The sequence below is a fragment of the Capsicum annuum genome, chromosome 10 (assembly GCF_002878395.1).
Source record: "Capsicum annuum cultivar UCD-10X-F1 chromosome 10, UCD10Xv1.1, whole genome shotgun sequence".
Taxonomy (NCBI): domain Eukaryota; kingdom Viridiplantae; phylum Streptophyta; class Magnoliopsida; order Solanales; family Solanaceae; genus Capsicum; species Capsicum annuum.
In genome coordinates, this window is record NC_061120.1 from 152,766,180 (window position 1) to 152,789,557 (window position 23,378).

Here is a 23,378-nt window from a genome sequence, read left to right on the forward strand (position 1 = left end):
TAGCTAAGTCATAAGGGTATAGGTTCTAAAGGGATGATACTGGAAACTCACGTTTGCCAACGTGATGGTTAGTCATGATGACTGTGTGCATATTTCACACTATTGATATCTATTTGTATCTTAGGTTAATGTGGGGTCGGGGCATTCCCTGGTCTTCCTTGATACCTCTGCATTGTGCGTCTAACACGCACTGGGGCCCTTTCAATAGAGGTAGTTAAACCCATATAGCTCGTGGGTACCTTTTTATGATGGTTAAGCTACATAGTCAAGGCTAATATTTTACTTTCATGCTAAACCTTATTTCCTATCCCAACATGTTATCTATATATATATATATATATATATATATATATATATATGTACACTATGTGCATGTGGATTTTACTATGGTTTTGAGATGACATTATTTTATTCCTTTCTTGAGTTACATGTTGGCACTCAACCCACTAATCGTCTCCGAATATTGTATCCCCACGCACTTAGGAACCAGGGACACTTCTACTTTTCCTGCATGGTGATAGGTGATCTTGTACCATTCATGAGTCAACTTGAAGTAGTGAGCCTCCTTCTTTAGGAAGGCTGATACTTCTTGGTTTATTTCATGTCATAGATTTTTTCTTATGGTTTCTTTTGGCTATCATCAAGGGCATGTCCCGACTTTTATTATTTTTGAATAGTAGAGTCTTTATGGATTATCGTGGATTGGTATGTTGGTGAATTCTTAGAAATGTCCTTATTATTGATTATTTTATCTTATTATATATTTAGAATTCATTCGCTGCTAGTATGATGTGTTCTATTTGACTAGGTAAAGGGGGTGGTCTCCGGTCCTCGACAGACTTGAGATACCTATCACGGCCAGGCCCTGGTTTGGGTCGTGATAATTTTAGGGATATTTCGATGGGTAAGATCCAATAAAGACATCGTCCTGTAGATGAGGCTACTTGGGATGTTAAGTTTGACATTTGTAGCAGTTATCCCCAGCTTTTAACTGATTCAGGTATTTTTTTTTCTTACCTTTAGTTTGAGGATGAACTAGATTTTTTGTGGTGGATGTTGAAAGGATTTGATTAAGTGGATTTTTTATTTTTATGTGGTTTGGCCATTTTACCCCTCCCCGTGGTTGCTAATTGATGTTTCTAGGGTATGGGGATGATTGGCATGGTTCTCAATATGTTTTGAAATAATTTGTGTGATTTTATGATTTTTAGAGTTTTAAAAGATCTTATAGTTAACTTTGATCAATATTTATTGTTCAATGCATTGAATGGCAAAACAAATTGCACCAGCTGATTCAAAATGTTGATTTTGGGTTGGTAGCATAGTTGGTGTGATTTTATGAATTTAAATATCATTTTAATCCTTGATTCAAAAATTTGTAAAATTGGGTCTTGGAGGTCAATTTTGTTAAAATAACCTTTATTCAAAAATTTGATGTCTCCATTGAGTCCAAAACATCGAATTGATAGGGTAACACAGTTCATTTACGTTCTCAAGATTTCAAATGAATTTCGAGGGATCGGCGGAGACTTGGAAATATTCAAAGTCCCAATTGGTGCAACGTCTAAAGTGACACCTTGTCCATTTAGGCATAGTGCACAGTACTCGCAGAACGGGTTAAGCGGCACTTGGCCACTTAAGCGGTCATGCCTTGGTAGTATAAAAACTCTTTTTTTGTTTTTCTCCAATTTTTTAGTCTTTGATTTTTGGGTTTTAGAGTTCTTGGATGATTTCTTTCATATTCGATCTTAGGTAAACTCCAAATCACTATTTCAATTATTTTACTTCAATTCTCATTGTTTAAAACTCATTAAATATAATTTCAAAGTGAAATTTGAGGATTTTGGCTCAGAAGACCTAAAAATGGTTTTTATTCAATTTAAACCTCGTTTAACCCATTTTCACTTGGTTTTTCTTCTATGTCTTCCTTTAACCATGGGTAAGATGTTTACAAGCTAAAATTCTAATTTTACTATTTTTCTCAAAACTCATTTCGAGGGTCCGTTTTTTACTCCGATTTGAAAATAGGTAATATGAGTATCGTTGACTTCCTTTTGATGTGTAATCTATATTTTTATGTGTTGGTTGATTTTGTGGCTGTCTGAGAAGGAAAAAGCTCCTTGTGAAGGGCTTTAGGTTTGAATTTCGTCATCACGAAGTAGGTTATAGCTTAACTTTCTTCAGACTAGGCTTGGTAATATTTATGTAAAAGCATGCTATGGGTATGGGGTAATAACCAAGAAAATAATACTATAATTATTGCATTTCCCGTGTGGAGACTATATTATTGTCGTTGGTAATTTGAGATGATATTTTTCTATGTATGGCCCGTGTGAGGATCTAATTTGATATCATTGGCCTTATGTATGCAATTGGTTCCTCTTTTCATGATAGAAGTTCCTAAGTTGGGGTTAATGCAACATTATTAATGTTTTACTTGAATTTCTTACTTTATTGGTTTGTGGCTTATACGTATTCATGGTTGGTTGATATATTGAGTGAACTCTAGGCTCACATATACATTTACTATTTGGATTTTGAGATATTCATAAATTATTTGGTTGTGAGAATTACATCCTCATATCATACATACATTCATGATATGTTGGTACCATTGTGGAGACACTAATTTTTGACAGAAATGAGACATTCTTACATAACCCTCTATCGTAGCCTATGAGTTAGAGAGGAGATATGGATATAGATATTGGGACTGAGTATTGAGATATTATATGTGTTGCAAACCCCACATGGGTCCTACCAGGAAGCACTAATCATATCATATCATCATTTCATTTCATTCATTTATGCATATTTAGTGTTGTGCATTTATATTTTATCTCTTGCATGTCTATCTCATTTTCTTTATGTACCTATTTCTTGCTTATGTGATATACTTAGAAATATTAGTGAAGACGATGTGAGCTAATGTTTGGGATATTTTCTGCTTGCAGGTGATGTGTTCATACTATGAAATTATATACGTTATTTTATACTTTGCTCAGTCAGTGTATGATACCTACTGAGTACAAGTGAACCGTACTCATCCCTACTATCCTCTTTCGCCGCAGATCTAAGTACAAGTGTAAAGCACAACAACTGAGTTTGGGCAGTGATTCGATACATCCAAAGTAGTGGTCACTCTATATTTTTGGAGTTGACTTCCAACATCATCCTATCTAGGTATGTCTTACTTTGAATTTAAAGATAGACTTGTCTGTCTTTTTGGATTCTCAATGTATTTTCAAATTTTGGGTTGTATTTAGATTTGTTCTTACACTGTGACACTGGGTTTTAGGATAGTTTATAGTATTATTGATATTCAGACTTCTGATATTATCATCTAAATAAGGTTTGACTCCGTCCTAGAAGTCTCTCCTTGAAATTTTTTTTGTGATTTTTGATTTTATATCAGTATGGGTGATCGACTTACTCGTCGAGGCTTATCCACGACAAGTACCATCATGACCTAATTTCTTGAGTCATGACAGAAAACAACTGGAATGCATCTCTGATACATCAGTTACTACCTAAGAAAGTAATATCCCATGTTATTGATAAAATAAAAGTAGAGGTTGGCTCTATTGAATGGGATAAAGCCTGGTGGAAAATAAATAGTATTGAAAAATTCACAATTTCTAGTGCATGGAATTTGGCAAAAGAAAAAATGGAGAAACATGAATTTTTTAGAAACATATAAGTGAAAGGGTTACCTTTCAAGATTGATTTCTTATTATGGAGAGTATTTACGAAAAAGGATACCTATTGGGGAGGTGTTGATGACAATTCATGTGGTGGATACTATTATTTGTTGTTGTTGTAATGCTTCAGAGATGGAGATATATGAGCATCTTTTTTGTGAATGTTCTGATACTAAGTGGATATGGCTATAGTTAGCAAGTGTAGTTGGCATTCATGGTCCTTTATACAACTTAGGAGTAATATTATCAAGTTGTGGCAAGATGACTATGTCTCTAAATTAAAACCAATCTACAAGTTTATTCCTGCTACTATGATCTAGCATATTTTCGAAGAGGAGAAATGTGATTTTTCATTGCGTAAAATGGCTCCAAATTTTACCTTAAAATTTGTTGGGAATATACTTTTTGCGGGTGATATCTTCCAATATTGAGGAATATATGCTTTTTGCAAGAAAATCCCTATGTATTTGTTGCAAAAATTTTCTTCAAGAAATATTTCCATGTAATTTACTATTTTTTGTAGAGAGAGACTTAGTCTTTCAATACTTGTATACTTTTTAAAGAGCCAGGCATGCCTCTATCCCTATCTCCAAGTGTGGGATCTACAGAATCACTGAGTGAATCTTTCTTACCGTTATGCTGGAGTCCCTATATTGTAAAGGGTTGGTGTGGCAGACTTTTTCCTTGTTTGTCGATTAAAGAAAGCCTTATATGTCTATAGAAAAGCGAGAAAGTTTTTTTCTATTTTATTAATCATAGTCAAAAGCGCTAGCTGCAGTATTAACACTAATGAGCAAGAAAATGGATGTACTAAGGCGTAATGAATTTTGCATAGTTGTTGTACTCTTGTTTCTTGCTTTTGAGTCAAAGCTTACTTGGAAGTGAAGTTGTCATTGAAGGTTAAATAAGACTTGTACTAAGCAAGTAGAGTAGTTGCATAGAATTTCCTGACTCAATTCCTATTTATTAGCCTTCTTTCTAATTCAACATCTACTTTGTTAGTTAACAAATTGATCCTCGCCCATATTTGGATGCCTGTTAGGAAGATCATGTTGGATCTATACAATCTCGTTACAACGTTCTTTCTTTTATAGTGATTTTTGGTGAAAACCTCAATCTTAAAGTATGGAAGCCTCTTAAGATATGCATGAACAACTACAGGCATGACTTGTCTTCGTTGAGAATTCTTTCGCATATTAAGGAATTCAATGACCTATGCACTAAAGCTCGCGATAGGAATTCAAACCAGTACTTCTCCTTATTATCGTGAGCAGATTTTTCGTACTCCTCATTATAGTCCTCCTATAATCCAGAGTGTTTCATCAAAATACATCCTGACTTTTCACCTTGGTATTCCTATGCATAGCCAGTAGGATAGCCCCAATCATGGCTACAACAAAATAAGACTAGAAACCAAAACCCAGATGAAATAGTAGGTATAAAGTAAATTGCCCAAAGTTTCCAACTGAGTCCAACTTCATACCTTTCCGACATAAACCGTATATCTCATAGAGTTCATACTTCTTTGAGTTGGTAGTAATGGAATACTTCCTTTTTCTAAATTAAAGAACATCTCCCACCAAAAGATAGTAGACACACAAACAAATAAGCGATAAACTTATAGAGTCGTAGCCTTCTAAGGCTTTCTTCTCCTACTCACTCAACGATAAGTTAAGGCAACCAACTGATAATTAACCAAAAGGACTTGCCCAAACCTTAGAAGTCAAAGAATGCATCACATATCATCACGCATAGCTTATTTGCTATAGTAGCTACATATGAAACATAGAGCATATTGTATTTTTCTCCATGGTCATGCATCAAATGTTTGTCTTCCCTCTCTTAAACTAGGCGAACTTCAAGCATGGAAGATCAAGAAAAGTGAGAACGAGAATCCTTAAGCTACTGGAGCACCTAACCTGACTGTTACCTCCTCCTCCTGATTTAATCAAATTCAGCAAGAACTCAAGTTTGAAACGTTGATTATTTATTTACTTTTAGGGTGTGTTTAGTATGAAAGAAAATATTTTCAAGAAGAATTAGTGGGTTTTTTTTACTCATTTTCTTATTCTTTTTTTGTAGTACAAAGTGTTATCTTGAACAAATTTGTAAATAATCTAGACATACAGTATGGAAAAGTTGGAGTGGAGGGATAGAACAGTGTGGTGGAGGGGATGGGGGCTATAGGCATACGGTGAGGTGTTGGAGGATGGGAAGACACAATCAATGTGAAATGCAACTTGTGGAACTTTTCTTTCCTACTTCCATTAGAAAAGTCATTTCTCATCTTTAAATAACTTATTTTCCCATAAAAATGCTTTTCAAAAATATTGACCAATCAAACATGAGAAAATTAAAAAATATTTTCTAGAACATGTTTTCCTTCATATCAAATGTGGGTGTGAATCGTTAAGCATATATGCGGGTAACCTTAGCAAGCGATTTGGAAAGTCATAATTGACTTGTCACTCTACATTCATGGTGTTAGAGCTTGAGGGTGGAGATTTAACCTCTCTCTATATGTGATTGTTCTAAAACCAAACATGTCAAAGTGTTGGACAAATTATGAATACATTTGGTCAAAAATATAGACTATTTCTTTTGATACATAATTACTTAATTACCATACCAAAGTTTCATTTACCATAAGAGTGGCAACAGACCAGAACCGGTACCACCGGACCAGTCTGATCAAAACTAGAATCAGTACCGGTACAACCATACCGAAGTTCGTCGATGGAACCGGTACTACCGAAACTAAAATACCGGATATTTTTACTGGTCCGCACCGGTTCATTGATTATCATTGTGGAATCGGGTCAGACCGGACCGGCGCCGAAGCTATACCGGAAGAGACGTTCGGTGCTTTACTGCTCCTTTTTTTTAATTAAACGTGAACTAATAACTGAATCCATCTATACTTTTGTGATCTGTCACGTTTTTTTCTTTTTAATTTAAATTATATATATTAACTTATATAATTTATATAACTTATATTTTATTAATATAATATATTAATATAACATTTTTTATTAACTTTTTTTTAATTAGTTTAAGTTTAATATATCTTAATAAGCTTAGAACTTTAACTTAAAAATATATCTTTAAGTTTAAGGTAATAAATATAACATATTTTAATATATCTTAAACTTAAAAAAATATATCCTTAGGTTTAAGTTAATATAACAGTTTTAATAAGTTTAAGAAGATAAATTATATTTATATAATTTTAAGTTATAAAGTTAAAAAATTTCCTAACTTTCTAAAGTTAAAAGTAATAAACTTTTTCCCCATAACTTCAAAGTTACAAATATAAACTTTGTAATTTCAACTAAGATAATGGCATCAAACAAAAGACAAATTTTAAAATAAAATTAAGGAGAATAACCATTATATTTATTCAAATTTCGTATGTTGCACATTTATTACAAATATTAAAAGAAAATCTAATCTGCGCAGCCACCTTCTAGGAAGGGTTCTGTTTGAATTTGATCTCTATTGTAGAATCTTATTAATATCTAAAATATTCATAATATTTTTGGCATAACTTTTCTATTCCTTCAGCGGATAAATTTTTCGGAATTGTCTTTTTTCTTGTTCCTCGATTTCTTCCATTCCATCATCACTATTTTCCTAAAAAATTTCATTTATTTTGTCTTTAATTTGGGACGGTAATTTTGGGAGCCCACAATTTCTTCATTCGGCGTTGATCCAATCTCTAAATAATATCAAAATCTCAAAACTATCCTTTGCTAACGAATATTGATGATCTCCAATTATAAATCTTCCTACATTAAAAGCTTGCTCCAAAGCAACTGAAGAAGCTTGAGTTGATAACACTTCTCGAACCATCCTTGAAAGTTTTGAAAATTATATGATACGGATCTTCCACCATGATAAAAGTTGTTGTTTTCCAGTTTCATCTCTAATATTTTTCCGATCCTTAGAAAGATACGAATCAAAATCATTACTCCTACAACATTGAAGACCAAGTTCTTCACCCATCTCGTCATCTAAATCATCATATCTACGTCTAAAAGTAGGAGGTTCAACTGGTGCAATATTTTGTTCCATAACTTGATACAAGTTATATAAACTCCTAGATTTAGGTACTATGCTATCACAACAAGTGTGAACTGATGGATTTTCACGAGGTCCAATTTATAAATTATTGTATAATTTTTTAACCAACATCATTACACCATGTTCTTTGTATAATGGGTTCAATAAAGTAGCTGTCAAATAAATTTTTGGAATAGAAAAATAATAATTTTAAAATTTATCAACCATAGCTTCAATTGCTCTTTGTAAGGGCAATTTTTTTATATTTGACAAGAACTTTAGAAATAGCAGTAATAGTTATTAAAATAGAAGAAATAGTTGGAGTATATTGAGCAAATACTGTGTTCGTAGCTTGATAAAAAGTTTTCAAAAATTTACAAATTTCTTCTACTTCAATCCTATCATCTTCATCTAGCATTAAATTAACATCCGAATTATAAGTATTATAAACTAATTGTATAGGTTTACAATATATAAAACAACTTCAAGCATTTGAAACAAAGAATTCCATCTAGTAGGAACTTTTTTTGAAACTTTTCTATATGGAAGGTCACATTGTCTACATTTATATTTAAAATCATCTATTACACTCTTTTTTTTATTTTTAAAAATATAACTACAAGCAATTCAAACTTTACAACAACTATTTCCAAACAACTCAACACCATCATGTACTATCAAATTTAAAATATGTGCAGTACATCTAACATGAAAATGATCTTCATCCATAGGACATAGTCTAGTTTTTAACTCTTCAACTGCTTTCAAATTATTAGAAGCATTATCTAATGTGCATGTCATAGGTTTATCAATAAATCTAAAATATTTCATGCAATTCACTGTTGTATTAGCTATACAGATACCAATTTTTGTCTCATCAACATATTTATAAGCAATAATTCTTTTTTGCATGTTCCAATCATGATCAATCCAATGAGCCATGACAATAAAATAATCATTACCGACAACACTACGACCCATATCAGAAGTAATAGATATTCTACCATCACATTTATCAAATAAGCAATGAAGAAAATGGCAATGTTAAGCTTGAAATTTAAAAATATCATTTTTAACTGTATTTCCTGAAAAACCTTTAAATGATGGATTATATACTCATTGAATATAATGAATAAAATTGGGATGCGAAGGAAAACTAAAAGACAAACCCATAACAGCAACCATTTTCGCTAGTTCTTCTCTATCTAAATCTTCACTATATGTCGACGATGAACTTGGACCAGCCGGGTTAAACATGTCTAAGCGCGTTTGAACCATATTACCTCCTACAGATTCTTGCGTAAATGGTGTACCATCTTTTTTTGTCTTAGTCTCATTTTTTAGACGAATAAACTCTTTATTACATTCAGTAAATGCGTAGTTAGCAACCTTATCCTGCCATTCTTTCCCCCGGTCGAATGTTTAAAAACTCTCAGGTATTTATTGTAAGTAGCGATACTTTTTACCTTATCATGCTCCATAAATTTTCAAACTAAAAACCTTCTAGTACGTTTGGTACCTTTGGCCCTAGTAAATTTTGGTAAAGGGAGAAGTTCTACACTGTGTTCCTGTAATTCCGTAACCAGACTAGTGGGGTAGGAGTATTACCTAACTCCTGTTCTTCTATATCATCTTCTTCCGATAAGTCTTCCTCAAAATTATCATAACGCCTACTTAGGGTCCCATGATCTAGTTCCATACCGATACCAATATCGAAACCATTAGAATGTAATAAAGAAGTTTCACTAAATCTAGCCGGTAATGAAATAGTAGTAGCCTTACTTTTTTTATTTCTATGAAAAAACTTACCAAAGAATAGTTTTTACTACAACTACTTTTTTGGGAATCCATAATTAAATTTAAATAAAATTAAAATATTAAACTAAGCAATATAAATATTATAAATTAAAAAATTAATATAAGTAAACAAATGTAGATTCTAAAAAATAAAAATATAGATATTAAAGTAAATAAAAAGAGATTAAAGTTGGAACGAAAATACCGAACGTCTGCGTAAAAGCAAACATATACCAAGTGTCGAAATTAAAAGATGATAATTGAAGCTTGTATTATCTTCAAAAAAATCTTCAACTCCAACTAATACAATAATTATAAATATTTAGAGAAAGTATGAGAATATTAAGAGAAAGTATGAGAAATTGAGAATATTTGTGAGGAAAAAAAATAGATATAAAAGAGTATTTATAGTGGAAATTTAGTGGGGTAATGGGGAGGGGGGGGAGGGGAGAGGAACCTATAGTATTGTGCAAAATCGAACCGACCGATAAATCGAACCGATAAAAATGTTATTGGATTATCGTTATTGGGTTATTGGGCTAACTATTTTTTATTGGTTTTATAAAAAAATTTATGGGTAAACGGTTCGGTATCGGTTTTCGCTTATTGGGTTATCGGTTAAACCGATAACCAATAAGGATAGACTAATTTATTGTTTTATCCCTATTTATGTTATAATTCATAATTTAGTGATTCACCAAGTATTAACCTATTCAGGGCAATAAAGGTATAATATAAAGTTTGGCTATTATCGTAATAAAAAGCTTGAAGCATTTACAGCTTCCAACAATTAGGATTCAATTTTTTTCCTAACTAACATTCAGTTTAAGTTTGAAGATTTTTGTAAACTAAAATGCATTGCATAGGTTTTGGAGGTAATTAAGATTTCATTTTTTATGTTAGTTGTTACTATTTCTATTTTATAAGTATTTTTCTTATTGGTTAAACTGAAAACCGAACCGTTAAGAACCAAAAACCGAAGAACCGAAACCGATAAGAAAATATCTTATTGGTTGGTTATTGGTTTTACATATTTAAAAATCGAAAACCGATAAATCGAACCAATAATACTTAAAACCGAACCAAGCCGACCAATACCCCTAGGAACATAGCCATTGTTGGCTAAAACAATTAAGAGAAAAAAATTGAAAGAGCCATTGTTTGCACGGAAGCTGTTGGAGTAACGTTTTTTGCCAAATTGGCAGCCAACGGTTAAAAACAATTTTTTTAAAAAAATCCAACAGTCAAACACACTGTACGGTCGTCGCCGGACTGGAACCGGTAAACCGGTATCGGAACCAGAATAATCGGAAAAATCATTCTAGACGCACCAGTACCGTATTCCGGACTATTGGGTACCGGTATACCGGTTGAAATCGGTACCGGAATGTTGCCGGAAACGAAGTAATTGGACCGGAACAGAAAATTCCAGTTCCGTTGCCACCCTTAACTTATCGTAACGAACCGAACATTCAAAGTTTGATATTGCTATGTACTTCAATTACTGAATTGTCAAAATAAAAATTTAAAAATATTAAACTAAATACCAAATGCTCACCTCAAACCATGATCCAACCCAAGACAACTCATTTTAAATTGACACAGTTAAGTGATAGATTTTGTTTTCACCTCCTATTTTCAATTGACTTGTATACCAGCTTAACTCTTTATCATTTGAATAAAAGAATGACTTGTATACCAGCTTAACTCTTTATCATTTGAATAAAAGAATAGGATACTGAAAAGTTTTCCAAAATTAATTTTCACCTCCTATTTTCAATTAACTTGTGTACCAGCATAACTCTTTACCATTTGAATAATAGAATATGATACAGGAAAGTTTTTCACCCAAAATTAATTAAAGCCCTATCAAAGGTACAAAGTAGAAGTTCATTTTGACGAACAAGAGTGGTATGTACTTCAGTTCCAATACTAGGTAAGAACGGAAAAAATCACACCAAATATACTGTTAATTAGGTATTCTAGTTACATTAACTGATAAAAGTTCCAGCTTATTTTCAAATTGAAAAGGTTAATCATAACTAATGGTTCTACTCTGACAAGGTTTTGATAGTTGGCTGTTAATATTTTGACTACTTAATCTCAAGTTTAACTTGATAAAAGCCCAACAACAAATTTGAACACTGTTTACCCAGTGATAACAATTAATGTGTGAAACTTCTTCTTTAGTTTTTTATTTCAATATTAATTTCCTTGATAGCTTGACAATCCTTATAATACCTCTCCTAGAACAACGATTATATTTTGCATCGACATTTTGATGACACAAACTATAACCATCTTGCAGTTTGTATCGATTAATTGAAAAAGTTTAGTATCTTTAACTCTTCAAATGGAGTGATTAGTTTTCAAGTTAACAATATGATTTTCCCAATTACTTACTAACAAAAAATAAACAATACTAGTAGTAATTTTCTACAGTATAAAAATCCAAACGGAAAATAAAACAAATGATTAATTTGATCTAATAAGTGGAAGCTGAGCAATTTCGAACTATTTCTAATAAATTAGAACATTTTAGTGATATGTTTGTCCATTTTCCATTAACAAATTAGTTAGGTAAACGTCAAATAAATTCGAATTCTTAAAGTAATTCCATATAATATCAATATATGAAATATAAATCGTGGAATATTTTAGAACATGTTAAAAGATAAATAAAATATAACATGCCAAATTAAGAAAAAGAAGGAAAAAAAAAAAAAGGTACAGCTAGACAGTTGGGTGTGTTGCCTTTGTTTGATCAAAGTACTTGGAAGTGCATTTCGCGCCTCTTTCTCTTATTCACTTTCTGAAAACTCTCAATCTCAATTCTCGCAACTCTCAAAATTTTCTCCATTGCCAGGTTCCTTCTCGTTTCCTTCTCTAGTTCTCGGTAAATTCGTTTCCAATACAATTTCGCTTCTAATTTTATAGACATATTGAGTTTAGATTACCATGTGATCATTTAGCTGGCAAATAACTTTCTTGTTGATCAAGATAATTCTCCATTTCGGTCCCATTTTGTTGATTTTTGCTACTTGTGATCATATAACTATGTATATACCAAGGATTTTAATTAATCAAGCATTTGATGTGATTCCTCTGTATTTTTGTAGAGAGATTCTAGTCTCTGTACAAGTATTTCTTGTTTGATTCATCTTCTGTATCAAATGCATTTAGCTGTTGGTGAGAATTCGGACATGAATTTGTTGAATTATAATATAGTACAGTATATGTTTAGAAACTGAATGGAATTTACTATAAATCAACAAAATTTCATAGTTGAAAATAGTGTTCTTGCAGTTAATTTTTCGTTGATTTTTGCTGATGTGATCGTCTCGCTATATGTATTTAAAAATGTTTACGGACTTCTAGTTAATCAAGCATTTGACATGATCCCTCTGTATTTTTGCCGCACGATTTTAGTCTCTGTACAAGTATTTTTGTCTGACCTTAGGGTTTAAATCGCTGCATATTATTGATTCATCTGTTGTATCTACTGCATCTTGCTGTTGGTTGTGAATTTACACATGACTTTGTTGGATTTTCAAGTATAAGCAGTATATGTATATTGTTGCAGTGGTTTGTTCAGTATACTTTATCATGCTTTTTTAGTATTTTGCCATGACCTTTTCATTGTTGTTATTGATCTGTTGTTTGCTGAGCCTAGGGTCTATCAGGAACAACCTCTCTACCTCTGGAAGGGTAAGGTTTGCATATGCTCTACCCTCCCTAGATCCACATTGTGGGATTACATTGGATATGTTATTATTGTTAATAGAGTATATGCTTAGGAACTGAAAGAAATTACTGTAGATAACACATTTGCACTGTTGAAAATAGTGTATGTAGCTAATTTTTCTTTATTTAGTTTTACGGGTAGCTGAGTGGGGGAGGATGGGAGGTGTGGTGTTGGTGAGCAGGAAAAAGCTCTATGTTTAAGGGTTACTAATGTGGGTGGCTTAGAGTGCTGAATTGCTAATTTTCTATCACCGGGACATATTGCCATCATATTACATTAGTACAACTTCCTTCAATCATTTGGTTAGTGTATGATGTTTAATTTCATGGCTAAAGGTGTCAAATGAGTGGGTTGGTTGGGCCAGTTTCGATGGGTTCAAATGAGCAAGTCAATGCACAGGTCATCATATAACATTTTTGGTAATGTTTTCTTTTTCTGTTCTTGGCATTTTAGAAAAATGGGAAGTGATGATTGTTCATTGAGTCATATAGTGCCATACTTGAGGTCTTCAGTAAACATTTGTTTTTCCTTCAGATGATTAAGTACATAGTACGTACTTATTGTATCTTGGCTGTTTATTGCCTGTGCTTAATTTGTCAAGCTTGATTATGATTTAGTCTTATCCATATGCATTTGGGAGTGCAATTTTGTGCCTCTTTCTCTTATTACAGTAATATTCTATTTAAAACTGAAAACTCTCTCAAATTCTCAATTTTCTCAACTCTCAAAATTCACTCATTGCCAGATTCCTTCCTCTTTTTTTTTTTCTCCAGTTCTCACTGTACATGTAAATTCGTTTTTGATACAACAACATTTTTTATTTTATCGGTATATTTGATTTAGATAACAGCTGATCATTGAATTGGTAGCTAAATTACGTCTTGTCGATCAAGTAAAATTTTCATTTCCTTCCATTTTTAATTTGATTTTGGCGATTTTTGCTACTGTGACCATCTCACTTTAATTACGCACTTGTAATTAATCAAGCATTCGATGTGATTCCTCTACTTTTGCAGAATGATTTTAGTGTTTATAAAAGTATTTCTTGTTTGAGTTTAGGGTTTTAAGGCGTCGGATATTCATTTATCGGCTGTTTCAAATGCATTTTAGCTGTTGGTGGAATTTGGAAATGATTTCTTGGATTTTGAAGTATAATAGGAGTATATGTTTATTGTTGTAGCTACTGTTCAGTATGCTTTTCTATGTTTTTTATATTATTTTTCCATGACTTTTTCATTTATGTTATTTCCTTTTCTGAACTGCTTTGATCTGTTGTTATGTACAATAAGTACAACTATGTTTAAGAGTTCCTAATGTGGGTGGCTTAGAGTTCTGAAGTGCTAATTTTCTAGCACCGGGACCTATTGTCATCCTATTACATTGGTTAGTGTATGATGTTTTCATGGGCAAATTTGTCAAATGAGCGGGTTGATTGAGGCAAATTCGATAGGTTAAAATGGGCAAGCCAATGAACAGATCATGATATAACATATTTTCTTTACCTTTTCTGTTCTTGGCATTTTTGAAAAATCGGAAGAGATGACTGTGTTGAGTCATATAGTGCCATATTTGAGGTCTTGAGTAGACATTTGATTCTCCTTCAGATGAATAAGTACACCGTTTGTACTTTATTATATTGGCTATTTACTAATTCCTGTGCTTAATTTGTCTAGCTTGATGATAGTAGCTCTATTTTTTTTTACTGTCAATGTTCATGATGATTTAGGTTTGTCCTTATGGACTTTTCAGGATGGGAGAAAGGAGAAGAAAACAAACCTATGCACATAATTCAGCACCGGCATCACCATACCAGGCAAAGTATGTTCGAGGTTTTAGAAATTTGCCGAGAGATCAGCTAGGTGGTGTTATATTTGGCTGCACAGAAACTACAATCAGAGAGTGTCTCGAAAAGCAACTATTTGGTCAGTTATTCAGCTCTAATATGTTGGCCTTCAGAAAGAAAAAATTAGGACAATTGGGTGCTTGAGGCATATATATGTTTCAGAAATTAGTTAATACTTTATTTACTTATTTCCTTCTGTCACCCTTTACTGAATTATATACATTTTAAAATCCTTGACAGGTTTGCCTGCTCAACACTTTTCATATGTGAAAAATGTAAATCCTGGTTTGCCAGTGTTCTTGTTCAACTACAGTGATAGGAAGCTCCATGGAATCTTTGAGGCTGCAAGCTCTGGCCAAATGAATATCAATCCGTATGCTTTTACATCTGGTGGTTCTGGAAAAACACTATATCCTGCACAGGTTATATATTATTGTATTATTTTGGCTCTATCTAATTTTGTTGGTGCATGCGGGGTTATAAGAATTCTTATCCTGAAACTTCACTTTTTCTTTTGAAGGTTCAGATACGTGTCCGTCTGCATTGTGAATCACTGCCAGAGAATACATTTAAACAAATAATTTTTGATAACTACTACAACACACATCATTTCTGGTTTGAGCTAGATTTAGCTCAATATAGTAAATTGACTTCCCAACTATCATTTCTAGTATATGTTCCGAGTAGCACACCATATTATCCAGAAAACCCGAGAAGTATAATCCGAGGTTCACCTGCAAATGACAAGATAGCAGAAAGTAGATCTTTTGAACCACGAGACTTGAAAAACAAGTCATCCAGTTCCGCTGATTTTCAAGCTGCCTTGGATGAGAAGGATTTTATATACATGAAACTTAAAGAATTAGCTCTTCAGCGTGCAAGAGGGCAAGCAGAGGAAGGCATCAATGCAGGGATAAGTGATAACAATGATGTAAGCACCGGCCAAGCAGCTTTTCTGGAACCACAGCCTCCCGGAGAGGAGAAGAATGAAGAAGGCACTTGTGACTTGGTTGGTTGCCCTCCTTTCTTCATCTTCTTATAATATGTTCCGATCTTTGTCAACCATGACAGAATTTCTGGTCTAGATATTTTTATATTTCAATATCTTTGTTTTGCAGCAGCTGAAAGAACTGAAAGCTATTACGGAAGAGCTAACCCGAAAAGTGACCAGCCTGGAGCAGAAGCTGGTAAACTTTATCGCTGTATAATATTAATCTTATGGTGACGTACCTATTCAATGTTAAAACCACTTCCTCATTGGTCTATGGCAGAGACTATATCAGACATCTTGAAAGAATAGCAATTTTTTTAATGATTTTCCTCTTCTTTATATTTAAGTTGGGAGGGGAAGTGGAGAGGAGAGTGGGATGGTGTTGGAATAAGATATCCAAACAAAAAAATAATCTTTTATTACCAAGAGACCAATAAGTGACGAGAAAAAAAAAATGTAACAAACAGGACTGTCACAGATAATTAGTAGGTAGTCATCCCAACAGGATAAACAAATTCAGAAAGGAGTTTGAGATTCTGTTTCTTCTTTTAAAGTAGATGAAATCACGATAATAAGCCATAGCAGTTGGTGACTTCAATATTAGGATGATATAACATAGAAATGCAAGTATGATTTCTAAAGAGGAAATACTAAGAATATTATCATATAATTTCAGATATGTAACTTGACAGTGAACAAGTATAATTGAACATTAGTTGCAAATGTACTAAGAAGGGGAATGAGTGAAAAAGGAACGAAAACTAGTTTGGTTAATTGTGATGTTATAAACATAGCCAGATATTTGGTAAATAATGGACAAACAACAGTGCATGCTTGACTGCTGTAGATAGTATTGTGCCAGAGCTTTGAATAGCCAATTCAAGGGTTTGTTAGTGCAAAGAGGGATAGAAGGTAAATGTTACATGAGTATTACAGTCAGAAATGGATGTATGGTTCAACAATTTTAAATTCTTAAAGAGGGAACTATGATTTTGACACAACAAACTAATAGAAATTGAACATTTATAGGAGAGATTATCCGCTTTATCCGAGGGAGGCCTAATTCTGTGTGGAGGTGGCTTTTCTAAACATTCTGTTTTTGTTCAGGGAGGGGAGTATTATTATGGATTTTTATCTTATACAGTAAAGAAAGCGTCAACTTCATATAGACTCATAGAGATCCATGTTTAATAGACTCTTATTGGTGTTGGGGAAATGGAATGCTCCCAAGAAGTCTGTGCAATCTGTTATTATTCCTTTTATTTTCGGAGACTCTTCAGGATTGGGTATAGGTTTGCTTATGCAAGTATTGTTTCTTATTGTTTAGTAGAGTATTTCCTTAATCTATATCCTACTTGTTACTTGGTAGAAGTCTCTGCAGCCTATACAGACCTTCCATGTTTAAGACAATTGCATAACCTTTTGAAAATGAACAAAAGGGAAAGAACTTAGGTTCTTGGTCCATAAGGCTTTATCCAAATTGAAAAATGTATATATTAGCGATAGTTGATGATTGTATCCAGTGCTATTCTTAGAGACGAACTTAACTACTAAAATCCTTTTGCCAATTTCAAGGACTTCAATAAATGTCCAATTTGATGTGTCATATTATGTCTGTTATCTATCTAAATGATTTAATGATTTTTATTTTCTCCATGCCTACCTGAATAGATGCTGTGTTGGCAGAAGTGAAAATCTTACAGCTGTAGTGTTTCCCCCTTGTTATTTCCTTGTCTTCACATGGAATTCAGGTTAATGCTGAAGAAGATATTAAAATGTTAAAAAGTAGGTGTTTGATGTTTGAATCCCACAATCCTTCTCGTACACATGATGTTGAAAATGTGGCTGAATCAGAAAATATAGTGAATCATGAGGCAATCATCATAGCTGGAGGATATGATGGTCATTCATGGCTATCAGCCTTGGACTCGTACGTGCCTTTAAATGATGTTTTGTGCTCACTTAAGCCAATGAGTTCAGTTCGATCTCTTTTCGCAATTGCAAATCTGAGTAGAGAACTCTATGTATTTGGTGGCAAATCTGGAACCTTGTGGACCAACACAGGTAATGCCAGTAGTCCCTCCCTTCACATACCTCCCCCCGTCCCCCTTCTTAAGTTGCTGATACTGATGCCACTCTATTCTTGTGAAGAATCATATAACCCAGCCGATAATAAGTGGACTGTGCATCGTTGTTTGAATGAGAGAAATGGTAGCTTAGCTGGAGCTACTTGGAAGGACAATATCTTTGCAATTGGTGGTGGAAATGGGTCTGAATCTTTTTCAGCAGTTCAAATGTATGATCCTCAAATAGGTCGATGGATTCCTTCACGATCCATGTGGCAGAAGGTCAATTCTATTCCTTGTTTACATTTCAATGGTGATATTTTGAAGGTTTAAAGGGCAAAGAGCATGTGAAAAAAGAAGAAGCTGAAATTGGTCCTCAGTTTTGCCACAGTAAAAGTAAATTGCAATGCGACGGGTATTTAATGGGGTCGTTTATCTTCATGTTCTCCATGGAGTTTCTTTTGTCTCATCTTTGCTCAATCCTTTAGTAGCAGTCAGGTAATATGAAGAAACTAACTAGTGAGAAGACCTTGAAGCGTTGAGGAAAATAATTGGTTAGAGCTGCAAAATGAAATGATGTGTTGTTTAGCAATATTTTACTTCTGTGTCCAAGTAACTCATCTCTTACTAGCTAACAAAGACAATATTTGTCTCTTTCTTGTCCTTGGAGTAACTAGTAAAGTTACTGCCATGTGACCAGGAGGTCACGGGTTCAAGCCTTGGAAACAGCCTCTGGCAGAAATGCAAGATAAGGCAGCGTACAATACACCCTTATGGTGGGGCCCTTCCTCGGACATTGCGCATAGCGGTCACTTTAGTGCACCGTGCTGCCCTTTTTGTTTGTCCTTGCCTGCATTCCAGGCTTCAGTTTGCTTCTACTTTTTTTACTGTTTCTTAACTCTTAAGGAGTATCCATTTATATTTCCATTTACTTGTTACAAGTGTTAATATAATCTCCTCTGTCATGATTGTCTACCCTTCATGCAGCGATTTGCTCTTGGAGCAGCAGAACTCAATGGTGCATTATATACTGTTGGTGGATATGATGGAGAGAATTATTTGGCGTAAGTTATAGCGGAATTGCTGTTTTCTTTATTATGTATGCACCAAGGGAGCCTGACATTTGGGCCTCATTTTCTCCCATCATTGAATTATAATTCTCTTTGATCTTTCCTGAGAAATGAGAGTTGCTTGTTGTTTTCCAACCTGTGGTCCTTTTTAGTGCTAAAGTTGTTCTGATAGATATCTGCAACTTCTATTATTTGATTGAATAGGAAGATTATCTTCATATGCGAAAGCAGTTGAGTTTGTTTTTCTAGTTTTCTGTTGTGTTCTCCTGTAGCATCTTTCTTATTCGCTATTACCTCAGGACTACTGAAAGATTTGACCCCAGAAAACACGCTTGGACAAAAATTGAGAGTATGAGCACAAAAAGAGGATCTCATGCGTTGGTTCCTTTTGGGGGAAAGTTGTATGTTGACCTCTTCTCGCTTCATTGGATTCTATATCTTTGGTCAAGTGTTACGTCTTCAAGAGTAGGAGATGTGTATTGTCTGAAGAATCACTAGGTTGGGGAATGGGATTGAGCATGGTCCATGACCAGTCCCATTTTTCTTCATGCTATTCACTTTTAGCTTCATGGTTGCTCTTTAGATATGCACTTGGTGGCGATGATGGGTCTCAAATGGTGCCAAGCATTGAGATATTTGATCCCTGTCGTCGAACATGGATGCTTGGGGAACCAATGAAGTACTCAAGGGGTTATTCAACTGCTGCTGTTCTAAAGGAGTCCATTTATGTAATTGGAGGGGTTCAATCTGATGATGAAATAGTAGACATGGTACATAAGATTATTTATTTCATTGTTTTTCAATGTGTAGCTTCCATTACATATGTGGTTCTGCTAATCAATACCCCTTTTTATGATTGCAGATTGAATGCTATAAGGATGATCAAGGATGGGAAACAACCAATTTGAGGGCTGTCGGGAAAAGGTGCTTGTCCTCTGCTATAGTTTTGGACGAAGATTGACTCTGCATTCTCAAGTACCAAGCTATCTCTTCTTGTGGGCACCCTTTGTTCAACAAGGTCCATATCTTCTGTTTTGCTATAATGCATAGACTTAATGCTTGAAAGCATCTTTAAACATTCCTTGACTTCCTTCCTCCATATAAGAAACAGAAAATGGACAAACTTATAGATCAATGTATGGCATCGTTTTATAGTGGTATGGATGTATCGCAGACAGTTTTCTGCAGCTTCTTTCTATGGCAAAACATGTTTACAGCACTTAATTATTTTTGAATCATTAAATTTGTTCTGTTGCATAAGTTCAGGGTAAAGCGCTGAGCTTTTGGAGGGATTTTGATGATCCAATACTTGATCATTTCTATGTGCTTATAATCACAGATCACTAAACAAGGAAAACAATAATGTCCAAGACGTTGAAAGTTGGCTTCAGTGTGGATATATGTACCACTATATCAATGCTAGTTTGAGAAATTCGAAGTTTGGGGTGTTTGCATGAGACATTGTGGTATCATGGACCTTGAGAAGAGATATAAAACTGTTTCTCTTCACACCCCCCCCCCCCCCCCCACCACCACCACACACACAGAGACCATATGGACACGATTTTGAACTCTAAATAGAATGTGTCAAGTAGTAAAATAGACTTAATGCAATGTGCGCTTATCTTTTCAATTCCAAAAACAAACACCAGTGTCTCTTATATATGTTTTTGTTTTACTGATTGGGAAGGAGAAGAAGATAGAAAGGAAAATCTAAAAGAGAAACTTCTGCAAGATGTTTACAGGATACCTAAAGCAATATCGACCACATTCAGATTCACATTTGTATAAATACATATCAGAAGCAAGGGATAATTTCCTCTAATATATTAATATGCTATCCTAGTGTTCGAGCGGAATAAAAACTGAAAACGCATTTAAGGAAGACACTGGATATAGAAAAATACGAACAGGAAGCTGAAGAAGATTATCACAGATACAATTGGCATGATCAGAGGAGCTGAAGTAACTATATCTCACTGCCTCAGAGAAGCAAATCAAGTGGCAGATTTTTTTGCGAAAATGGCTTCATCTAGCGGAATTGAAACCTTTTATACCTCCTCACAACATCTTCCTAGAGAGGTTAAAGGTTTAATTTAACTAGACAAATGGAAATTCTCCTCTATGAGGAGATACAAAAAATGCAATTTTTCCGTTAGTTAAGGACTCAAGGCTTGTCTTATTTCTTGTATGAAAGGGCATTGTATAGGTCTTACCCTTTGTTTATCAGTTTTTGGATCCTGTGGTAACTTTTATGTTAAGAGGTCTTGCTCCATGTCGCCTCTAATTATGTAACTTTTTCACATGAATAGGAATGGTAGGGGTCCAGACTCCAGCCTTATCCCCCACATACATCAAGGATTCACAACCCTCGATGATGGCTTTTGTTTTTTTTTTTAAGAAAAAAGGATATAGAAGAATAGAACTTTGCTATATAAGTTAGCTTGTCTTGAAAATGGAGGGAAGCTTTTTATTTAAAGAAAGTAGAAAAGAATCATTATTGAGCTGCTTATTTTGCTAACAACTTTAGAAATGTAGATCCAAATTTTACACTTTTATGACAATTGTATGATTATTTGAAGGAGGTTGCTCTATATATGAGAATGAGATTGGGAAGAGAAAACAAAGAATACAAAGAAAGATTTTGATAGACTTTCTCACAGTCAGATTAACAATTAAAAGAACATTGTTTATGATTGAAGGAGAAGGGCTTTACTTGCTGCGTGTAGTAGCGTCTTCATCTGAAACCCAGCACCGCAGTTGGCATGCATGTGCAAAATGAAAGACATTCTTGTTGCTTCTTTAATTTTTCCTCTTCCAAACGCTCTCTAACCTTTACGACATACATAAATTCTCGTCCATAAAGGTAGCATGCATCGGCTGCCTTGTAAATCAGCAGTTCCCGGTCACCTGAAGCGTGACTATATAATTGCTGAAGTTGTAATAACTTAGTTTTTTCTTATGATGGTAAATGCGTAATTTTGCGTGTGTTATTATTAATTAAGAGAATTTAAAAGGAGTGGGTCACACCCACTCTCTTGTTTCAGTTTCACTACTAAAAAGAAATAGAAGAGGAGCAATATATTAGGGCAATTGATCCCTTAACGTGTGGGAAAAAAAGGGTGAACGTATTGTGTTATTTTGGGTGAACTTCAAGGGTGGCTTCAGAGTACTTTTGCTACAGTTTCAAGTGATTTTAGCCTTCAGGTAATGGCCTCACAAATTCATTATGGTGGTATATTCACGTATTGTGTCAAGTTTGTGTAATAAGAGGTGATAATTTCTTTCTACTAATCAGCTGATCATTCAAAAATTGGAGATGCTATGGATAGTTATCTGCTAATCAAGTGAACCAATTAATATTGGTTAACGTTGAATAGGCACTGGAAAAAAAATAAAGAAAGAAAGGGCAAGAAACTGAGTGCATAACGTGTACATAACCAATTTCTTCTGCCTAGATGTTGTTTCAATTTGCTATTGCCACTACTTTAAACAAACCATCAATATGGAATATTCATGGTGCGGTATTGATTAATAGTGATGAAATCATTGGCTTCTATTTTGAATTTCCTATTTTAGCAGACTTCCTTGTTAAATTATTCTTAAATTGATGGGTTAAGGTATGAGATATTAAGACCTAGATCTAAACTTAAAAGTTTGGGATGTTGAGAATTGAACCCAAATAGCATAATTGATGTTGTTATTTAATATTTTATTTTAGATTCATCCTATTGATCGTTGTTGGTTGATGTTCTACACATTGCAAAGTTGGGGAATTTTTCATTAACGAAGTAAGTGAGACTTTAAGATTTAACGCTTACTTTTCAAACCTGCTTTATAAAAAAATTATATTTTTCTATCTAGTCCATGTGTTGGGACAATCGTGCACTTGGTAGAATCGGTGGTCTTTGATGAGCTGTGGTTATGTATTTTGAAGTATAGCGAGAATTTCTTGGTTGTAATATGTGAGGTGTGACATTAAGGCGTTGAATATATCTTCTTCGATGTCGTTATAGTCTCAAGGAGCACACATAGTTGTCGTAATATGTTAGGGGCATACTTATGCTGCCGTAATATGTTAGGGGCTTATACATGCTGCCGTA

General features: G+C 33.9%; 1 protein-coding gene across 2 annotated transcripts; it reads left to right on the plus strand.

Annotated features, from left to right (window-relative positions):
• Positions 1 to 12,252: 12,252 nt before the first annotated feature.
• Positions 12,253 to 20,756, plus strand: LOC107844845. Of its 2 annotated transcripts, XM_047398219.1 has the most exons (10): positions 12,253 to 12,426; positions 15,055 to 15,227; positions 15,389 to 15,570; positions 15,669 to 16,157; positions 16,267 to 16,335; positions 17,891 to 18,203; positions 18,291 to 18,487; positions 19,193 to 19,269; positions 19,575 to 20,045; positions 20,138 to 20,756. In XM_047398219.1, exons 2-9 carry the CDS (start codon positions 15,056 to 15,058, stop codon positions 19,771 to 19,773), a joined length of 1,698 nt encoding a protein of 565 aa, XP_047254175.1. In that variant the 5' UTR covers positions 12,253 to 12,426; position 15,055; the 3' UTR covers positions 19,774 to 20,045; positions 20,138 to 20,756. The 2 variants fall into 2 exon arrangements, with proteins under 2 accessions (XP_047254175.1, XP_047254176.1); XM_047398220.1 differs by lacking the exon at positions 12,253 to 12,426 and having other exon boundaries at positions 13,480 to 15,227; positions 16,270 to 16,335.
• Positions 20,757 to 23,378: the final 2,622 nt, after the last annotated feature.

What these genes read in the sequence shown, in the direction of transcription:
- LOC107844845 (XM_047398219.1), top strand. Translation starts at nt 15,056, where the DNA reads ATGGGAGAAAGGAGAAGAAAACAAACCTATGCACATAATTCAGCACCG. An exon ending in TCTCGAAAAGCAACTATTTG is followed by an intron (nt 15,228 to 15,388) that starts GTCAGTTATTCA and finishes AATCCTTGACAG; the next exon opens with GTTTGCCTGCTCAACACTTT. An exon ending in AAACACTATATCCTGCACAG is followed by an intron (nt 15,571 to 15,668) that starts GTTATATATTAT and finishes TTTCTTTTGAAG; the next exon opens with GTTCAGATACGTGTCCGTCT.